Source organism: Odocoileus virginianus, chromosome 9 (assembly GCF_023699985.2).
Source record: "Odocoileus virginianus isolate 20LAN1187 ecotype Illinois chromosome 9, Ovbor_1.2, whole genome shotgun sequence".
Lineage (NCBI taxonomy): Eukaryota > Metazoa > Chordata > Mammalia > Artiodactyla > Cervidae > Odocoileus > Odocoileus virginianus.
This window is the reverse complement of record NC_069682.1, coordinates 76,341,750-76,363,709: the sequence shown is the minus strand read 5'-3', so window position 1 is coordinate 76,363,709 and position 21,960 is coordinate 76,341,750. Positions and strand designations below refer to the sequence as shown.

Here is a 21,960-nt window from a genome sequence, read left to right as displayed (position 1 = left end):
AAAAATTGTATAAATTTTAATTGTGCTGAATTGGTTCATGGTGCTTTTCAGTTCTACTGTATCCTATTTTTCTGTATATTTATTCTATTAATTTTTGAGAGTTTGATATTGAAACTCCAACTAAAAACCTTAATTTATCTACTTAAAATATAATTGTAATATATAGCAGAACTATATGTAACTTTGTTCTGTTTTTTCCAAGTCTCCTGTAAATGCATTGTCATACTTTCATAATTTAAAAAATAAAAAAGAAAGAGAAAAATCATAATAATAATAGCTAATACTATTTACCAAGTAAAAAGTACTGTTTAAAATATTAACTCATTTAATTGGTGTTCTCCATTTTTAAGTGGAGATGCTCTAAAGAAGACACATCTACATACAGATCTCAATTTCCTCAAACATTATTGAAAAAAAGAAAAAATGAAATAAAATATCTCTTTATATATAAGATTTGTGATTAAACACAGGAACTGTTTCACCAGGACCACAGAATCAACCAAATCGAACATGAACAGCTGTAACACAACAAGGCATTTACTTGTTGTTATTTTTCAATACATTATTTGACAATTATTTATTGAGCACCATGACTGATTCAAGCATAGTTATGGCTTAAAGCTCAACATTCAGAAAACTAAGATCATGGCATCCGGTCCCATCACTTCATGGCAAGTAGATGGGGAAACAGTGGAAACAGTGGCTGACTTTATTTTTGGGGGTTCCAAAATCACTGCAGATGGTGATTGGAGCCATGAAATTAAAAGATGCTTACTCCTTGGAAGGAAAGTTATGACCAACTTAGACAGCATATTGAAAAGCAGAGACATTACATTGCCAGCAAAGGTCCGTCTAGTCAAGGCTATGGTTTTTCCATTGATCATGTATGGATGTGAGAGTTGGACTATAAAGAAAGCTGAGCGCCGAAGAATTGATGCTTTTGAACTGTGGTGTTGGAGAAGACTCTTGAGAGTCCCTTGGACTGAAAGGAAATCCAACCAGTCCATCCTAAAGGAGATCAGTCCTGGGTGTTCATTGGAAGGACTGATGCTGAAGATGAAACTCCAGTACTTTGGCCACCTGATGCGAAGAGCTGACTCATTGGAAAAGACCCTGATGCTGAGAGGGATTGGGGCCAGGAGGAGAAGGGGACGACAGGGCACGAGATGGCTGGATGGCATCACCGACTCAATGAACATGGGCTTGGGTAAACTGTGGGAGTTGGTGATGGACAGGGAGGCCTGGCGTACTGTGGTTCATGGGGTCGCAAAGAGTCGGCCACGACCGAGCGACTGAACTGATCTGAACTGATAGCTACTAAGGATACAGTGAGTACAAGACAGACAGCCTTCTGGCCTCAGGGCCCCTGGAACAAGCTGGAACCCAGGTTACAAGACAAAACTGCAATGTGACGATAACATATAAGACCCACTATTATTATTCCTATCTTCCAGGTGAGGACAAGGTGAACTACCTTGGTAAGATGTAGCAAAAGGTAGATTTGAACTCACATCTGGCTTAACCACTGTAAGAAACAAGTTTACTTACACAAAATGGGAAATAATACTTACCTTACAAATGGTGTGGGTAGAGATACAAAAAATCTGGCAGACACATATTAGCTCTTCAATAAATTATACTTTGTAATAATAGTAAAAATGACTCATAAACTTGAATGCAAACCGTATGTTTTTCATATCCTTAAAAATGGAGCTGCTCTTTTAATGAACTTTTACTAAAATTCTCCCCATGTAACTGCATTTTTGGAGGCTTTAAGATACACTTTTCATAGTATAACTTTAATTTACCAACAGGGCTGAATTCTACTCAGAAATCATCAAGCATATACAGGAGTCAAATGGATGTCTGTGAAGACGCTGGTTGATGGTGCTTCCCCTGGTATTTCAAATACTCATCTTAACTTTCCTGAGACATAAGTATAGTAACCCCCAATTTGATGAATGAAGAAACTAGGCTTAGAGAGGTTAAGTAATTTGCCTAAGGCCACACAGGTAGTGAGTGGTAGAGCCTTGGCTTCAACCCAAGCTGTTGCGAGCCAAGCTATTCTTTCTGTCATATAGAACTGCTTCCTATATGACACCCAAATAAAACCCTCCTGTATTTACCATCAACCTCTTCCTCAGAAAACAAAGAATGTATTGATGCAAATCCTTCTCATTTGGCAATGAGGAAATCATCAATAATCAATTGCCTATTATGTGCATAATGGATGCTGGCCAAGATAAACAACACTGTGTCATTTGCTCTAGCAGAGACAAAAACAAGGAAACTGATGTCTGTAATTTCAACGACATTTTTTTGCCTTATTAGACAGAAAACCCAAGACCAATGCAACAGAGATTATGACCATGATTTGAGAGCCCAAACCTTGTTCATTCTTAATATTAACAATAAACATTTCAGAGCCTTTTACTGTATGCTGGGGATTTTCGGAGCTTTGTCACCCTCAGAAAAACTCTTTGCTAGGTAGGTACTCTCCATTATGAGCACTTTGAGATGAGGCATCTGAGCCCCGTGGCTCAGACGGCAAAGAACCGTGTACAGTGCGGGAGACCAGGGTTTGATCCCTGGGTCAGGAAGACCCCTTGGAGGAGGGCATGGCTACCTACTCCAGTATTCTTGCCTGGGGGATCCCATGGACGGAGGAGCTGGTGGGCTACAGTCCATGGGGTCGCAAAGCACTGGACATGACTGAGCGACTCACACACACCCCTGAGCCTTAACTAAGATAAAAGTAAACAGTCTCTGGTGGATCTGGCTCCTAAGTGTCTGAGCGGGGTTTTGCACTCACCAGCATTTCTCTGCTAGTCCTCCTCAATTATACAGCTCCCTGAGTCAAAACTACACTGTTAAGTTGAATACTAGGAATAAGACCTGGGACATCTATGTTGCCTGTCTAGAGTGAGGTCTGCAAAAAGCAAGGCACACAACAGTGATATTGTAGGTAATGTTCACTGAGCATCGCTCTAAGAACTGTAGATGTGTCATTCTCACAGAGACCCCACTGGATTGGCCCTTTTTATTACTGCTCTTTCCAGGAGACTTGAGCTTTACTGTGTGGTTGGTTCTCACACCGTCCGTTAGACAGATGTGGAAACTTAGTCTTTCCAGATTCCACAATCAGAAAGGAGATCTCGGAGTTGAGCCAGAGCTTTGAAGCACAGAACTGCGTATTAGCGTGTGATACAGTTGAGAGTTCTGTGATTCTCAGCAGAGAAGACGCAGCTGTCGCTTCGCCCTCATCACACAACAAACTCACACGCATGCACACACACATACACACAGACTGTCATCTGCGGTCGCTTGGTGTGAGGGCTGGAGTATAATTATCCATTCAGGACTCGGTAAGAGTTCCCAGAACAAAGCAGAGGGCCCGAGCCTGTCTCGGTAATGATGGTGGGCATTTATGAGGCGCTCCAAGATCTCTCATTAGCGATTCCCAGCAGCATCCCTGCCGGGGTGACTCACCGGGGCCAAGCCAAGTGAGAGCGCGCTGCTGGGACCGCCTCAAAGGCCTCGTTTTGCCCTGAGCTGCATCTCATCAAGGATGGGTAAGTGTGGATGTCAACAAAGGTTCAAAGAACCAGGACTGTTTCCCCTGCAATCCAGACTTTTTCCACTGGACAGGAGAAAACAATTTCCCCGAACTAGAAAATTTTGTTTAGTTGCTCATTCGTGTGGACTCTTTGTGACCCCATGGGCTGTGGCTCGCCAGGCTCCTCTGTCCTTGGGATTCTCCAGGCAAGAGTACTGGAGAGGGTTACCATTTCCTTCTCCAGGGGATCTTCCCCATCCAGGGATCAAACCCAGGTCTCCTGCATTTGCAGGTGGATTCTTTATCACTAAGCCTCCTGGGAAGCACATCATAAACCCTAGAAAGTACACTATGTAACATATGGTGTACAAGATATACTATATTACATATAGTGTATAATCTATAGCATGTGCTATATAATAGGTGCTATATAGTATATATATAGATAGCTATGTAGCTACAATACATTATATATAAATTATATTCAGATATCATATTACTTTTATTAACATGAACAGTCACTAAACTGTAATCAAGACAAATCTGAAATGACAGAGTTCAAGTTCTAGTCCGACTGTAAAAGATTTCTGGAAACCAGCTAAAAGGTTACAATAAGCTTAAACTTGCCAGGGAAGTTTAACACTAGGGATTAAAAAAAAAAAAAAAAGCAGTCACATAACTGAAAAGCCCTGAGAGGTAACAAAACTTCCCTCACTTCTTCCTTGGCGGTAGTTTTTGTACTGGATCAAAAGGGTGCAATAGGAACCACTTTAAAGCAGTCAGCAAACTTCTCTTCCTCGGTTAGTACAGAGTTCAACCCCTGCCGGCCACGAGGACTCTAGAAGTGGGCGTGCGCCCGCGCGCACGCGTGTGTGTCCCCGCGCTTGCTTAAGATCGACTTTGCAGGGATGGGTGAGGAAGGTGGGAACCGCGGCTCGAAGGTGCACAGGGAGGTCGGGGTCCAAAGAGTCGGAGGGGGAGACGGAGCCCCGCCTCAAGGGCAGGCCGCGCTTCTGCCGCCATCCCAAAACCACCCGAAGAGGCGACGTCGGGTGGAGCGCCCCGTGGACTACGTTGCAGGCGCTTCACTAGCCTTCATCCATTGCGTCTGCATAACAAAACGGAGCACTGGGGAGGAAATTCGCGAAACTCGGCGCCCAAGTTGAGACCCGAAAGTGAAATTACTTCCTCGGGTGCCTTTCACTAAGTCTCACACCCTCCCCACCTCGGGAGGTGCAGAAACCCAAGCTTCCCCCAGAGGTCCGTCCGGGCTGGCAAAAACTGCTTTGAGGGGGCGCGCGGGCTCGCGGGTCTCGGCAGGCGCCCGGAGTCGCCCCGGCCGCACTCGGAGACCTCGGCCGCCCGGCCGCGAGGTTGTGCAAGCGCCGGGCGGCAGCCGCCGGGCGAGGGCGGGGAGGCGCGCAAGGCGCAGCCCCGGTGAACTCCAGCGAGCCAGCCTTCCCCGGGAGTTATCTCCGGGGTGGAGTCTGCGGCGTTCCCGCCCGGAGAGCCGCGGACCGGTCACCCGAGGCCCGGGCGCCCTCGCTCACCTCGCTGACTGCATCCTCTTCCCACCCCCAGCCACCCCGCCCCGGGCCCCGCGCCGCTCCCGGCCTGGCCAGCCGCAACCCGGTCCGCCCCGCCGAGCGCGCTCATTGGCCAGCCGGGGCGGCCGGCCTCCATAAATACATGGTCCCCGGGCATGGAGCGGGACAGGGGGAAAGCGCTGCGCCAGCAGCATCTCTTCCACCCTCCTGGACACCTCCATTTCGGCTCCAGAACTGGAAGTAAGACTTAAAACCAACAGGCGAACTCACGTCCGTCTTCCTTCTTGCAAGAGACAGCCAGCTCCCCACTGCGCTCCTCCAGCCCCGGTGGCCAGCGCTCGGTGGGCATCCGCTCCCTGAGACTGCAGCGCGGTGCCGCGTGGAGCATCCTCGCCCAGGTCCTGACGGCTCCCAGTCCCCCTTCTGCCCTTCCCGCCGCACCTGCGGCTCCGCCTTGCCCCTCTTTCTCCGTGTATCAAGCCCCTGCAGCTCCCGGCGCCTCTTTAACAACCTCGCCCTGCCGAGTGTCCACCTTCCCAGGTGCCCGGTGTCCCCCGCAGCCATGAGCTCACCCATTAGCAGCAGCCGCTCCCTTGCCGCCTTCCTGCAGCAGCTTCGCAGCCTGGGGCAGCCACCCAGACCCGTGACATCGACGGCGTGCTCGCCCCGTCGGCCGAGGGAGGTGCCCCTTTGCCCCGTGATGGAACCGGGCGAGGCGCAGGACGCGGCCACCCTGCCCGGTCCCACCAAGTGGCCACTGCTGGGCAGCCTGCTGGAGATCCTCTGGAAAGGAGGCCTCAAGAAACAGCACGACACGCTGGTAAGTGCCCCGTCGCGCCCCGGTGCCCTCTCTCCTCCCCGCCTCGCTCTCCAAACCCTCGCCGAGGCGCGCGGCGCGGGGCGCGCGGCGGTCCCAGCTGCAGCGGTCCGCGGTCCCGGAGAGGAGGGAGGCGGGAGGAGGGGGAAGCGCTCCGGGGGCTGCCCGGGATGCGCGCTGACTTCGCGCCCCGCCCGGCGCCTGCAGGTAGAGTACCACAAGAAGTACGGCAGGATTTTCCGCATGAAGTTGGGGTCCTTCGACTCGGTGCACCTGGGGTCCCCGTGCCTGCTGGAAGCGCTGTATCGCAGCGAGAGCGCGCACCCCCAGAGGCTGGAGATCAAACCTTGGAAGGCCTATCGCGACTATCGCGAGGAGGGCTACGGGCTGCTGATCCTGTAAGTCCTAGAGGCAGGATGGGGGCTGGCGGCTGGAAGCGGGGAGGGCGCGGGAGTTAGGGTTCCCTGGGGCTGGACCCGCCTGATGGAGCGAGAGCGCGGAAGCCCCTACCTGCTGCGGTCGCCGGCTCTGGCGTGGACTGGAATGGGTTGACGGACCGCCGTGCTGCGCGCGGGACGCTCCTGTTCTTTCTGACAAGTGGGCGCGCCAGCCCTTTCCCTCCAAGAAACGCCAGAAAGTTATGAAGACTGTGATGTCTGGACCCCTGGAAAGGATGAGACTGTCAAGTCAGCCTGCCAGGCACTCATGTTACACAAACAAAATTATCCCTTGAAATTCCATGACCCTCTCTTGGTAGCTCAAAGGCCAGAAGTTAGTTTGTAAATTTGAGGCGTTCTGTGCATGTGCCTTTCAACCCAATTCAATGGGTTGAAAGAAGACAGAATTTTCCCTCACACAGTTCTGCTTTGCTGGTGAGGTGAGTAAGTGCCCACTCTTACTGATGGGAACTGAGGCCACTGGCCTTCCAGTTTAAGCCCAGCAAGGGCACCCAAGAAGCCCTGACTTCATCTTTCTGGCACGATCTTTGGCTCAGAGGAAAGGAGCTTATTCATCCTATTGTCACACCAGCCCCCAATATTCCAATGCTAATATCCTCTGGCTATTTCTTGGCATGATTCTGTGTTCATTTGATTATATAGTTAATTCACTTACAGAGCTGGAGGGATCTCCGCTTCTTCGTTCTTTTCCTTTCAATTTGCTCTAAATGTAATTCTGCTTCTCTCCCAGGGAAGGAGAAGACTGGCAGAGGGTCAGGAGTGCCTTTCAAAAGAAACTAATGAAACCAGTGGAAATTATGAAGCTGGACGACAAAATCAATGAGGTTTGCAGACTGGGGTTCACTTTCCTGGTTTTCCTGGGAATGGGGGGATGTTAGTGGAGCTTCAGGCCACAGCCACAAAGTGCAGAGGAAAAAGCAGACAATCTGGATGAATCAGGACTCCTCTTTCCTTCTCATTCCTCTTCACTTCCTCCGCCTCCAGAACTTTAATTCTTCTCGCCTGTCTTTTAAAGTAGTGTCTCGGTGGTGGAGCAGTTAGGAGCATTGACTTTGACACTCTACAGTTGGATTAGAAAGTCAGTCCTGCACCCCCACCCCAGCTATGCAGCCTAACTGTACCATTTAACTTCCTCAGTCTCCCAGTCTATGAACTGGGAGTTCACAATTCCCACTCCATAGATTTCTGTGCATGCATGCTAAATCACTTCTGTCATGTCCAACTCTGTACGACCTATGGCCTGTGGCCTGCCAGGAGCCACTGTACATGGGATTTTCTGGCAGGAGTACTGGAGTGCATTGCCGTAGCCTCGTCCAGGGGACCCTCCTGATCCGGGGATTAAATTTGTGTCTCTCAGGTTTCCTGCATTGGCAGTCTCTTGCATTTACCGCCAGCACCACCTGGGAAACCCCCGTAACTTTCTGTGAGAATTAAATGAGATGATGCTATGAAATTCCTAGGTAGTGACATTTGATCTGGGTTTTGCAGGATGAGTAAGAGTCTGCAAGCCAGAAAAGGTGGAGAAGGGCATTCAGGCAGATAGAATAGCCTGCTGGCAATATGGAGGCATGAGATGGTATGTTCAGAGAATAGTACATTTAGGGCAGCTGAAGTGAAGCTTTCTCTGAAGTGATGCTGGGCAGAGGGAAGGTCTTAACAATATTTTTGTACCATGCTAAGGTATTTAGGCATTATCTTTTCGCCAACAGGGGGCCAAAGGGGGAAGGATTTAAGCAGATAGAGAACTCTTCTTACTTCTGTCCACTCTGGGTATTTATTTCAAACTGAACCCACACAGGATCATGTAGGTGAAAGATGACAAATTTAAACGCTTCCAGGAACCAAGTGATTAATATAAATGTGTAAGGCAGGCCCGGTAGGGATTTTGGCAAATGGAATAGTACACGCCCTTTCTAGAGGGGACAGCTGCGCCAGCTCTGGAAAATACCTGCCACATGGAAATGTAGACCCAGTGTCACCAGATTCATTCATTATTATTTTTCTTTGATGACTCAAGTGAAGTGAAGTGAAAGTCACTTAGTCGTGTCCAACCCTTTGCGATCCCATGGACTGTACAGTCCATGGAATTCTCCAGGCCAGGATACTGGAGTAGGTAGCCTTTCCCTTCTCCAGGAGTTCTTCCCAACCAGGGATCGAACCCAGGTCTCCCACATTGCAGGCAGATTCTTTACCAGCTGAGCCACAGGGAAGCCAAGAATACTGGAGTGGGTAGACTGTCCCGTCTCCAGCGCATCTTCCCAACCCAGGAATCAAACCAGGGTCTCCTGCACTGCAGGTGGATTCTTTACCAGCTGAGCTACCAGGGAAGCCCCTTTGATGACTAGTGGAAATTAATATGTTCACATGAAATCTCTGGATGTTTTGATGGGAGCAAATTCAAAGTACCTCTTAATGTGCTGTGTGGGCTACCACAACATGCCTATTAGTTTCATCTGTGGGTTTTTGGTCCCTTGTGCCCTATTTCAGGGCTTCCTGATGGCTCAGTGATAAACCCACCTGCCAATACAGGAAGTGTGGGTGCAATCCCTGGGTTGGGAAGATGCCTGCAGAAGGAAATAGCAACCCACTGCAATATTCTTTACTGTCTGAGCCACCAGGGAAACCCCGTAACCCACTCCAGGATTCTTGCCTGGAAAATCCCAGGGACGGAGGAGCCTGGTAGGCTGCAGTCCATGGGGTCGCTGAGAGTTGGGCACGACTGAGCGACTTCACTTTCACTTTTCACTTTCATGCATTGGAGAAGGAAATGGCAACCCACTCCAGTACTCTTGCCTGGAAAATCCCAGGGACGGAGGAGCCTAGTGGGCTGCCGTCTACGGGGTCGCACAGAGTCGGACACGACTGAAGCGACTTAGCAGTAGCAATATTCTTTACAGTCTGAGCCACCAGGGAAACCCCGTAACCCACTCCAGGATTCTTACCTGGAAATCCCATGGACAGAGGAGTCTGGCAGCCTGCAGCCTACAGTCTATGGGGTCTCAAGAGTCAGACAAAACTTAGTGATTAACCAACCACAGCAACAGCTTACCCTACTCCAGACCCCAACATGGCCACTTGTTTGTGTCCAGGGGAGAGTGCCTTGGTCACTCTCTAAGCCTCTCATCTGTTACCTAGGAAATGGTAACATGTACTTTCTACATCATGACATTATTTGAGGATCAGCTAAGATAATACCCTTTGGACAGTGCTTGGGTCCAGACAAGCTTCATTAAATGCAAAGCATTAGTCATCTAAAATCCCAATTGTGGAAACTGGCATTTAGGAACCTTCCATGACTTGCCCAAGGTGACAGAGCTGTTTAGTGATGGCACTACATCCAGAATTTACGGATTTCCTGGCTCTAAGCTTAAAGTGCTTAATACAACACCAACCAGTAAGAAGATGTTTGTGTGCCCAGCTCTGGAAGTGGGAAACCTCAGGACAGCCAGAATCCTTGACATGCTGTGCCCACAGAGACACTTGGCCAGTTCCTCCTTCGCGGTTTATTTTCCATTCTGATTAGAAGAAATGTTTTCCTTTTCTTAAATTTAGATCAAAAGCTGAAACTTAAGCTCCAGGAAGGCTTCAGGGAAAGCTCAAGAAATAACCCCGTACCAGGGTGTCGGGGCAGGACGTGAACTCTCAAGGAGAATATATAATTAGTGATGATTCAGAATGAATAACATTATGGGCAGTGAATACACAAGGTCGCAAAACCCGGAGCTAGCTTACTGAACCTGAAACTTACATTTCCCTCAGTGACTGAGATGTGTCTTTGCTGATTTCTTTCTTTTAAGGTCTTGGCTGATTTTATGGGTAGAATAGATGAGCTCTGTGATGAGAGAGGCCGCATTGAAGACTTATACACGGAGCTGAACAAATGGTCTTTTGAAAGTAAGTTGTCTTCAGGTCTTGTCTGTTTGGTTTTGCAGGTGACTTTGAGGACAAAGGCAGCTCTGCTGACCACCCTTCTGTAATCACACCCTGTTGCCGACTAGGAAAGGCTGTAGCAGCCCTCTAGCTTTCAGGCCCTTCTCGCTGCCATGCCCTCTGGATGGTTTATGGGGACGTTCAACAAACACTTATTCAATACCTGCTAATGTGCCAGGCACTGTCCTGGGGATGGGGCAGTGAGCAGGACAGGCTACATACATCCTTGCTCACGTGGAACTTGGATTTTAAAAGAGGTGACAACCAACTAGGACACATACTTTAATGTATACTCTGCCAAGGAATCAGGGAGTCAGACAGAATGCGGCTTCCTGGTGAGGCAGGTCTGCTTGGTAAGGAGACGTTTGAGGTGAGGCCTGAAGGAGGATGAGGAACACACCACCAGCGTGTCTGTGGGGAGACTGTTCCGACTGTGGAGACAGGAGGTGCAAAGGCCCTGGGGTGGAAGCATGAGTGGTGGCTCTGAGGAACTTCTGAGGATGCTGGCTGGAGTGGATTATGGGGGGGCAGGGAGAGGAGCTGAGAGAGATTAAGCCCGAAATCCCCCAAAAGAACTTCTACTTTAGGACTTTCCTGGCGGTCCAGTGGCTAGGACCCTGTGCTCCCAATGCAGGGGACCCAGGCTCGGCCCCTGGCCAGGGACTGAGCCCACATGCTGTGACTGAAGGAAAAAAAAGATGATACGTGGCAACTAGGACCCAGGGGAGCCAAAGAAACAAAATGCATTTTAAAAAAAGAGCTGCTTGGAGTCAGAGGTGGAGCCGGGATCTTTCTGAGAAGAAGGGGCTGGGAATGAAAGCAAAGCCCTCCCTTGTGCACGCCTCCCGGTGGGGACGAGGCGGGGAGCGAGGCGCCTTCCGTGGACGGGGAGCACCTTACTGAAGGGGCTCGGGCTGGCGGAGGGTCCCAGGGGCTGAGTGTGGTGAGGGCTGCTGCACGGAAGTGGGGCCGTCTCAGCCAAGGCCGGGGAGAGCAGGAGTGCCCCAGGGGGACGTGAGGCAGGGAAGAGCATTCCGGGTGGCAGGAGAAAGGAGGGGAAAGAAAGGAGTTCCGAGGGACCGAAGCACGTCCTGCGAGGGACGCGGACGGCACAGCAGAGGATGGGAAGGCAGAGGCCCACTCACCGCTGTCTGTGTAAACCGGGGGTGGGCTGTGGTTTTGAGCCCAGAGTCCCTGGGAGCGATCGTAGCGCGCTTTCAGCAGGAAGGTGCCACGGTCTGACTTGCTGGAAGGAAGCCTCACCCTTGGCTGCTGGTGTGAGTGACTGGAGAGGATGCCTCGTTCAGAGGCTTTTGTCCTGACCTGTCTCCCTGATCAGATTTACCTCGCCTTAAAGTCATGGGCAGTCAGCTTAGCACACAGGAAAGCCCCGTGCCAATGAGAAATCCACAGGAGGTGTTCAGGGAAAGAAAAGTCAAGAGAGGGGATGATTACAGAGGAGAGAAGTGTATGTTTTGGAAATTGTCCACTGGAAGTACTGAAATTAAGGAGTATCGAATGCACTTCTTTGCAAGTCAAGGAAAACCTGACCATGGTGGTTTACAAATCATTGTCCAGCGTCATGAGAAACCCTGAGGAGGCCAGTCCACAGCTGGCACTCAGAGCTGTCACTGGGGCCCAAGTCTGTTCCGTCTTCCTTCTCACTCATTCAGAGCGGGTTGCAAAACAGCTCCCGCCTCTCCTGGTCTCACCTCTGCATTCCGGGCGAAGGCAGGAAGGAAAGAGGGAAGAGCTAAGCTGGCTGCACCTGTCCCCCTTTGTCAGGAAAGCAGAAGTGCCTCCGGGAGGCCCAGTGGCTGCCTCGGGAAGCCTGGGAAGTCGGGGAGCAGGATTGTCTGAGATCCATGCTGGCTTACTGCCTGAGGATGCATACACTGACAAGCGAAGTAAACCAGGCTTCTCTAGGGGAGAAACAGGGGAGAATGACCATGGGGCAGTCAGCAGTGTCTGCTGCATATGGTGTCAAGGGGAAAGTGAGAAAAGCAACGCATTACAGGAGAGGTTCACTCAGGTATAAAAATGGTTGCGTCTTCACGGTGGTGTTTCTGATCAGGAGGTTCTGCAGAGGACGAGTTTTTGGACCTGGAGATAATTTCTAGAAAGAGAAGAGAGTGATCAAGCCCCTTGGCCTTAGACTGTTTGCTTCCCTGTTTTTCGAAAAGACCTCACTTTTATGGGAGACAGGCTGAGCCTTTGGTAGCCTCTAATCATAGACTCCAGTGTCTCTGTGAAGGGGTAACAGTGTTGATTACTTTAAATAACAGGCATCTGCCTTGTGCTGTACGAGAAGAGATTCGGGCTCCTTCAGAAGAACACAGGAGAGGAAGCTCTGAACTTCATCACGGCCATCAAAACAGTAAGCGTCCCCTGGGGAGAGCAGTTTCCTTATCAGTTGTTTACAGAGCCCAACAAGCGTGCATCCCAATGTTTCCCATATGTATTTTATCATAGTAGTTAAGTGTTCGTCTTAAGGTGTGTCATGTACATGAATGTATGTGCATATATTGTTGTCGTTGAGTGCTAAGTTGTGTCTGACTCTTTTGCGTCCCCATGGACTGTAACCCACCATGATCCTCTGTCCATGGGATTTTCCAGGCGAGAATACTGGAGCAGGTTGCCATTTCCTTCTCCAGGGGATCTTCCCCACCCAGGGATCGAACCCCTGTCTCCTGCATTGGCCGGTGGATTCTTTACCACTGAGCTACCTGGGAAGCACACGTGCATATACGCACATGTAATAAAGAAGCATGTTAAATCATTGGCAGGCAAAGTGAAAGTAGAAATTTCAATTAAAGGTCAGTTGATTAAAATAGTCTCTTAAAGAATCTGAAAATTTTCAGATTAAAATTGTTTGGATTGTTTAGGCTGTGTATGGAGGTGGGTGGTAGAGACTGTGAAACCGGTTTTAAGAATGACTGAAGTTTAGAAATTATTGGAAATGGAAGTGGATATGAGGTCTATAGTTTTCTTTTTTCACATGTAGGTCATAAGATCAATTTTTTTCTGCTCACTATGTGGTTTGTGGGATCTTAGTTCCCTGCCCAGGGACCGAACCTGGGCCACCACACTGTAAGCTTAAAGTCCTAACCACTCGACCACCAGGGAATTCCCGCAAGATCAAATTTTTTATGAACCACATCCAGTGGAAACTCGTCCCAAAGCTGATTTCCACGTATCTTTAGCAGGTGGGGACTGGTGCCAGGAGCCCGGCGCACCCCTGGGAGTGCAGCCTTCGGGGAGCAGAGGATGCTTACTTAGGACACGTCACTCGTGGAGTGCAGGTTGTCTGTGAGATAGAGAGCAGGGGGCTGAAAGGCACTTGTGTCCCCACAGATGATGAGCATGTTTGGAAAGATGATGGTCACCCCAGTCGAGCTGCACAGGCGCCTCAACACCAGGGTCTGGCAGGCGCACACGCAGGCCTGGGACACCATCTTCACATCAGGTAAGGAGGCCGCAGGGGCCCAGACGCCCTGGCCCCGGGGATGCTGCCGGGGGTCCGGGTGAGCGTCCTGGTCTCAGCGCCCCGCCCGTGGCTGGAGCCGCTCCTGGTGGTTCTTTCGAACTGTGCAAACGCTTGACTCTGGGGATTGCCTTGGTGCAGATACATTCTAAGAGAAAGGCAGGAGGTAGTTTTCTGTAGTCTTTTTTGAGAAATAGGAGTGATTAAAAGCAAGAGCTTCAGAGTCAAAGATTCCTGAGCTCAAGTTCCAGCTCTGTCATTGGGCATAGTGGCTTTGCCAAATACACTCTTTTTCTTAAAAAAAAATATTTTTAATATTTATTGATTTTTATTTATTTATTTGGATGCACTGGGTCTTAGTTGTGACATGTGGCATCTAGTTCCCTGATCAGGGCTGGAACCCAAGCCCCCTGCATTGGGAGCCTGGAGTCTTAGCCACTGGACCAGCAGGAAGTCCTCACTCTTTTTCATTCTCAGTTATCTTGTCTTTAAAATGGGCTAATAATAGTAGTAGCATTAATAGTATCTATAGTTAGTGGTATGGATCTCAGTGCAACTGTTTTTAAGTCTAATAAGGATAGTGTGAAACCTAGCGTAGCACAGTGGCTCAGTGGATCAGACCTACTTCTGGTATGGCGTGGAGGGAATATTTGGTGCTAAGAATTTCTGTAGGATCACACACACACACACACACACACACACATATTCACACATGCACACACACATGCACACATTCACCCACATACATGCACACACACATTCACACACAGACACATATACACATACACACACATTCACATACACACATATACACATACACACACATTCACACACACAGTCACACATACACACACATGCACACACGCATTCACACACATATACACATACACACATATTCATACATACACATTCACACAGACACACACATTCACAAAGACATATACACACATTCACACATATACACACACACATACACACAGACACACACATTCATTTAATTCTCACAAAAATCCTATAAGATAGGTCCTCTTATCAGACCCTCTTATCAGAAATGAGACACAAGGAAGTTAATACCTTTATTAAGATTGCCTACTAGGTGATGCCAAAGACAGGATTTGATGTCAGACAGAAGGACTCTGGAAGATTCAGCTCTAACTAGTCCTGTCGTTTCTGCCGTTGTCACTGTGATTGTTGTTGTGATGGTGGCTTCCACAGTGGGTCGACGGGAGGGAGATGTCTCTCTAGAATGCACTTTGCGAACAGCAGAGGCATCTGCCGTTACTGCTGACAGGCGTGGGCTCTGCCCTGGGCCTGCACGTGTGTGCTGCTGTTTGCTGCCAGGGGAGGGGTTCTCCTCTCTGCTGATTTGGGAGCCAGGGCCCGCTGCCTCTTGTCACTGACTGTGAGTCCCGGTTCTGATCCTGAGAACGGATCCCAATCCCACCACTGTCTCACGATGATCTCTCCTGAACTCTCGGCGCTCCCTACTCGAAACACGACCACAGACCCAGCATCGGCACCACAGGGAAGCCTGCTGGAAACCAGACTTCCAGGCCCACCCTGGACTCCTGAATCAGAGTTTGCATTTTAAGAGGATTCCCAGGGGACCCTTGTGCTCACGTAGGCATTGGTCAGTCCTTGGTGACTTAGCAACAAGGCAACATTAGCTTACCTAACAAATGGTCAGATTGCCCGCAAAGAGCCTTTGGACGTTGCAGGGAGAATTGGATCCTGGGTTCTGCTTTGTTCTTTTCCTCGTCCTGACTTTCAGCTGATTTCCTCCCCTCTTTTCTCTCCTCCAAAGTCAAAGCTTGTGTGGACAACCGGTTAGAGAAATACTCTGAGCAGCCCAGCATGGATTTGCTTTGTGACATTTATCACCACAATCAGCTTTCAAAGAAAGAGCTGTACGCGGCCATGACGGAGCTCCAGCTGGCTGCGGTGGAGACGGTAAGGGTGGGCCTGGCTTGGGTTTACTAAATCAATGGGCTGTAAAATCTTTTTCACAACAAATTGTACATGGTCATTCAATTCTCCCATTCCATAAGGATGTGCTGAGCTTTAAAAGCTTAGCAGAAATGAAAAGTTTACTCGAATATGTGGGAGACCCCGTGCACAGCCTGTGTGCGTAAACATGTGATAGAAAAATTCATGTGCTTTAGAGACAAAAAGGGCTTCCCAGGTGGTGCTAGTGACAATGCAGGAGATGTAAGTCGTGGGTTCAGTCCCCGGGTCGGGAAGATCCCCTGGAGGAGGGCATGGCAACCCACTCCAGTGTTCTCGCCTGGAGAATGCCGTGGACAGAGGAGCCTGGTGGGCTACAGTCCAGAGGGTCGCAAAGAGTCACACACGACGGAAGCAACTTATCACACATGCAGGGAAAAAACCCAGAGCAGAGTATCAGTGTCGTGACAGATGTGAAAGCGACTACAGGAATTCAGAGGCAGCGAAATTCTACACTGCAGCAAGGTGGATGATCTAGGTTTTTAAAAACTGGATATATTTTAGGTAGTTCTGCCTCTTACCAAAGTGCCTCACTGTGGTTGATATTTAGTCTAAAAATGCTGAAGTAGTCTCTGCTAGTCCGATATTTCTTTTCCACTTAAAATTGTCAACAGAGGGAGCTTGAGAAAACTTGATCTCAATTTCAACGAAGCAGCTAATTTTATTTTATTAGTGTTTTAAAATACTCGTGTATTTTATTGTTGGCTGCGCTGGGCCTTCGCTGGTGCGTGCGGCTTTGCTCTGGCCGGAGCGGGCGCTCCTCACTGCGTGGCGTCCCTAGTGGGGAGCGCCGGCTCTCGGGCGTGGGACCCGGTGGTTGTAGCAGACGGGCGCAGCTGCTCCTCGGCACGTGGAGTCTGCCCAGACCAGCAGTCAAACCCGTGTCTCCCGCACTAGCAGATAGATTCTTAACCACTGGACCACCAGGGAATTCTGAAACAGCTAATTTTAAAAGCCAAAATTCTGTCCTTGCTATGGTTGATATTCTTAGTAAGTACACAGCACAGCCAAGCTCCAAACACAAATACTGACGGTGTTCAGGTGAGTTTCGGTATCTTTGATTCATTTTCTGAGCCGTCTTTGGAGGGATAATATTAATATTCCTTAATGGCCCAGCACCTCTCACACAACTGTCATGTCTGAGAAAAATGTATACTAGGTCATTTCTGTTCCATGTTCGATGGTGTCTCTGATCTGAACAAAAAGGAGGATTTTCTACATCAGGGAATAGCAAGGTTCTCATTTCTCTGCATACTCCAGAAGACTGTGAAAAGTGGGAACTTCAGCTTATTTTCCCATTAGCTCTCTTACTCTGAGAGGCTCCTGAAAGTGATAACAGCGAAGCTTCCCCCTTATTCTTTTTTTCCATCTGTAATGTGAGTTCCATAGGGGTGATGACTTCGTTTTTTCCCCTGCTGTATTCCTTGGATGTGGAATAGAAGTTGGCACATAGTAGGTGTTCAGTAAATACTTGTTCAATAAATGAAAGCATTTAGGAACTATTGAGTATCTACTATGTGTCAGGCACTGTTCAGGTACCTAAGAGACCACAAAGAACCAGTTCCCCTCAAGGAACTTCAGTGCTGTGCGGAACCGACAATAGACATGTAAATGACCAGTGAGAGAGCATCGTTTCAGATAGGGGTCCAGGCCCTGGAAGAAGCCATCAGGGTGACGTCATTGAGAGGCAGGGGAGGTGGTCCCTCTCTGAGGATGTCGTAATGGAGCTGACGCTGGAATAATGAGGAAGCAACCAAGGGAAGATCTGGTGGAGGAACATTCCAAGTGGAGTGAACAGCACATGCAAAGGGCCTGGGGCAGAAAGAGGGTGGCCTGAGGAACTCGCGCATGGAGTCAGAGCTGACTTAGGAGAAGTCTGTGGGTTCTGTTAGCCAGGAGCCTTAGTAAGATGGGGCATCTCTGGTGGCTCAGATGTAAAGAATCTGCCTACAGTGCAAGAGACCCAGATTCAATCCCTGGGTAGGGAAGATCCCCTGGAGAAGGAAATGGCAACCCATTCCAGTGTTCTTGCCTGGAGAGTTCCATGGACAGAGGAGCCTGGCGGGCTACAGTCCATGGGGTAGCAAAGAGTCAGACACCACTTAGCAACTAACACTTTTCACTTAGTAAGATGTTTGGATTATTACTCCTGTGATGAAAAGCTCTTGGAGCATTTTAAACAGGGGAGTAATCTGATCAAATTGAGGTTTGGTAAAGTGGTCTCCCCTGGTGGCTCAGTGGTAAAGAACTCACCTGCCAGTTCAGAAGATGCAGGTTCAATCCCTGGGGCGGGAAGACACCCTGGAGGAGGAAATGGCAACCCACTCCAGTATTCTTGCCTGGAGAATCCCATGGACAGAGGAGCCTGTGAGGGCTACAGTCCCTGGGGTCGCAGAGAGTCAGACACGACTTAGCAAAACAACAAGAGTGGGCTCTGGCTGGTGGATGGAGAGTGGACCCCGCCAAGAGAGAGCAGAAGGGGGAAGGCCAGCGAGGAGACAGGTCTCCTCCGCGGAGGTCAGGCCGGGACACTCTGCGCCCCCGAGGTTTCTGAGGCTGCTTGCCCTGCGTCCAGCCCCTGCAGTGAGCCCCACAGGCCAGGGCCGTCCTTCAGGGCTGTGGTGGAAACTGCAGTTATCCGCCTTTTGGGAACTCTGCTTGGCGCTTGCGGTAAGGGACCCGCTGATACGGGCCAATCTGTCTCTTTTTTCGTCCTGGCTATTCTGAACGTTGCATTTGGAAAATCAGAGAAATCTGAAAGTGTATCTAATTTGGTGGCTACGCCCTCTTCCTGTTTTGAAAATCGGCCTCTTGTAATAATGACATCCACGGTTTATTTGAAGCCGAGGCTGCCAGTCCTCTGACATGAAGAAGGCTTCTTGGAGGCATCTTCTTCCAAAAATAATAAATACCATCGGCTCCAAGTTGTCCTGCACTTTGCTCATTTGTGTGAGTGACACATAGCACTTAGCTAAAGCGTCTTTGTGTCTGCTGAGAGAGGACACAATGACCATTTTTATGGGAATATTTGGCTTAAATTAGCCAAGAATAGGCCTAAAAACAAATATATAAGACTACCAGTGGTGAGTATTATGAAGCTAAAAGCTGCACTGGCTGTTTCTGCCAGTATTTTTTCTCTTCTCCTTGCCTTTGGAAAGAAAATAAAGGATGCCACTTAAAAGGCCATGAATGTCTTTGTCAGAATTGTGGCTGCTTCCTTGAAATACTCAACTTGATGCTAGAATTTCTTATTTTGGTGTTGGCTGCCTTCTACCAGGGCTCTTTGCTTGAGGCTGAAACTCTGAGTATAGATAATGCCTTTTTATTTTATGGGAGCTTTTGAGGGTATGGCAAAAAAAGGGGGGGGTGCTTTCTTTTAAATTCCAGAAATGCAGTTTCTTGTGCATTTGCAGTGAAACATTTTTTAAAAACCCATTTTTATCAGTAACACTCCTAGGATCTCCATCTGTCTCTCCCCACTCAATTTTCATATTATTTTTTAGATTAAACAATTAGCAAATTTTATTTTGAGGTATTGTAGATTCACTTGCAGTTCTAAGCAACAATAGAGAGGATTCCTTCATCCGGCTCCCCCAGTGGTGACATCTCATGTAAGACAAACTTACAGCAACCTGAAGGTTGATGTTTTACAATCACCCGTCTGACTTCTCATCTCCCAGTTGTACATGTCCTCATCTGTGTTCCATTTTTATACCGAGCTATATTTTGTGTCTTAATGCAGCTGTCTAATCAAAGAATTCTACTCTGATTCCCTCAGGAAATAAGCTATTATTCATGGAAGTGTTTTATACACTGAATCTGACTTTTCATATATGGTATTTGTTTGAGACACAGCCAAGAAGGATGTGTGAAAAAGCATCCCTCATGTTTTCACGACAAGGTGCTAGGCACCGCCTTTGGTTCAGCTGATACAAGTTTTAAGCCAGTTTATTTACAGAAAACTCAAGTTTATGTCCATTTGGCTTTCAGACGGCAAACAGCTTAATGTGGCTTCTCTACAATTTATCCCGTAATCCCCACGTGCAACAAAAGCTTCTTAAGGAAATTCAGAGTGTGTTGCCTGAGAAGCAGTTGCCACGGGCAGAGGATTTGAGGAACATGCCATATTTAAAAGCCTGTCTGAAAGAATCTATGAGGTAAGAACACGTGCCTAAGCTAATATGAATGTCAGAGGGCTGTTCTCGCCAACACATAATAAGGGACCCCCCTCCCATAGTTGATTCATAAACATTTAGCAAGCTCCAAAAAAAGAAAACTCCAGGACCATACTCCTTTCCTATGACTCATTCCTTAAATCATTTGGGCAAATTCTATTAAATCTTGGAAACCCAGAGTCTGCCCCTTTAAATCAGTAATAATAATACTTGAATGGATACTATAAGCAATAATTAAGATTAGGGGCACAAGTGAAGGAAGCGAGATGAAAGCTCAGCGAGGAACCGTATTATTATACAACAAGACATAGAGACGTGCTGGTTTGTGAGCCTCTGTGTAAAATGGTCTTTGAAGATTCTTTTTTTTGGGAAAACAAAACTCATAACATCTTAGGATTAGAAGGAAATATCTTTAACTTTACGAAGGGTAGATAGAAGAAACCCGGGACAGACAGCAAGCTTGCGGGTGAGGCGTGTAAACACACACGTTTGAAGTCTAGAGTGAAACGGGGAAATCACTGTTAACAGCTATGAAGTAAGCTTACACTTGGGGGTTTAACCAACACAATAAGGAATAAAAGCAAGAGGCAAATATTGGGAAGACAGAGAACTTCTTTGTAAAGAGTTGGAGGCATGTCCCCTTTATGAGAACTTAGGCAGTGATTGTTTATTTAGCCAGACTCTGAATTGCCTTGAGCTCAGACTTGGTCTGCGCCCACCTTGGCATCTCTGATTTTGTGTTTTCAGGCTTAACCCGAGTGTTCCCTTTACAACGCGGACTCTTGACAAGGCGATGGTTCTGGGGGACTATGCTTTACCCAAAGGAGTAAGTAAAATGTGTACAGTCTATACCTTGCAGAGCTTTGAGAGAAACCCTCTTCAAATATCCAGCAGATCTCCTGAAACATTTCTACTGGGAGAGCATTGATTTTGGAAAAATGTAGACTGCAGTATACAGTTGATGTGTTATGTAGTCTAGTATTAGGAATAAGGGTTATGAAGACAGAGAGACCTGGATGCAAGTAGAGCCTTGAGTGAGTTACATAACTTGTGTGGGCCTCAGCCTTCTCATCTGTAAAATGGGAATACTAATAGAACACACGTGGTTGTTGTGAAAATAAGATGCGAAATTTTAAGGTTCTTGAAGTATTTATCACCTGGCACTTTTCAAGCACTCAATATAAGCTGGCATCATTCATTGCTGTTATGTATTTGTGGGTTACTTTCACATGTGTAAGGTGATGGCTTTTGTAAATTTTGCTATTCAAACGTTTCAGTGCTTTATGTTTCTGTGTGATTTTAGACTGTGTTGGTTCTAAATACCCATGTGTTGGGATCCAGTGAAGAAAACTTTGAGGAATCAAGCCAGTTTAGGCCTGAACGGTGGCTTCAGGACAAGAGAAAGATCAACCCTTTTGCCCATCTCCCCTTTGGCGTTGGGAAGAGGATGTGCGTCGGTCGCCGGTTAGCTGAGCTCCAGCTCCACCTGGCGCTCTGCTGGGTAAGACCCTGGCAGCGTCTCCGCGGCTGTGCGCTGGGCGGCTCCTCAAGGCGGGGCGGAGGGGCCAACTCCCCGTTCCTCTGCTCCTGTGTTTCAGATCGTCCGCAAATACGACGTTGTGGCCACAGACCTCGAGCCTGTGGAGATGCTGCACTTGGGCATTCTGGTGCCCAGCCGGCAGCTCCCCGTCGCTTTCTGCCAGCGATAGGAAGCCTCAGGTGGGCATCTGGGGCGCAGGGTGGCCAAGGGTGAGCCAAGCTGGGGAGTCAGCCAGACGTGGGCTGGATCCCTGCTTGCCGGTGGCTCACCTGGTGACCTGAACAGCTACTTAACCTTTCTGCCTGAATTATTCTTTTCATCTGTTACGTGGGGACCAAAATAGTATCCATCCAGAAAGTTGATATGAGTACAAAATACATAACCCAGAGCCTAGCATCAAATGAGCGCTCCATAACGCAAGCCGCTTGTCGTGGGGTTTCCGTGTGAAT

General features: G+C 48.5%; 1 protein-coding gene across 1 annotated transcript; it reads left to right on the top strand.

Annotated features, from left to right (window-relative positions):
* The first annotated feature begins 5,607 nt into the window (after positions 1-5,607).
* Positions 5,608-21,684, top strand: CYP24A1 (cytochrome P450 family 24 subfamily A member 1). Its single transcript, XM_020914575.2, has 11 exons — positions 5,608-5,923; positions 6,128-6,318; positions 7,109-7,202; positions 10,176-10,272; positions 12,594-12,685; positions 13,663-13,774; positions 15,597-15,742; positions 19,787-19,953; positions 20,719-20,797; positions 21,275-21,472; positions 21,570-21,684. Exons 1-11 carry the CDS (start codon positions 5,666-5,668, stop codon positions 21,678-21,680), a joined length of 1,545 nt encoding a protein of 514 aa, XP_020770234.2. The 5' UTR covers positions 5,608-5,665; the 3' UTR covers positions 21,681-21,684.
* The last annotated feature ends 276 nt before the right edge of the window (positions 21,685-21,960 follow it).

Excerpts from the sequence above, each read along its gene's own strand:
- CYP24A1 (XM_020914575.2), top strand. The coding sequence starts at position 5,666 with ATGAGCTCACCCATTAGCAGCAGCCGCTCCCTTGCCGCCTTCCTGCAG. Across the intron at positions 6,319-7,108 it reads GGCTACGGGCTGCTGATCCT|GGAAGGAGAAGACTGGCAGA; the intron begins GTAAGTCCTAGA and ends CTTCTCTCCCAG. Across the intron at positions 10,273-12,593 it reads GAACAAATGGTCTTTTGAAA|GCATCTGCCTTGTGCTGTAC; the intron begins GTAAGTTGTCTT and ends TTTAAATAACAG.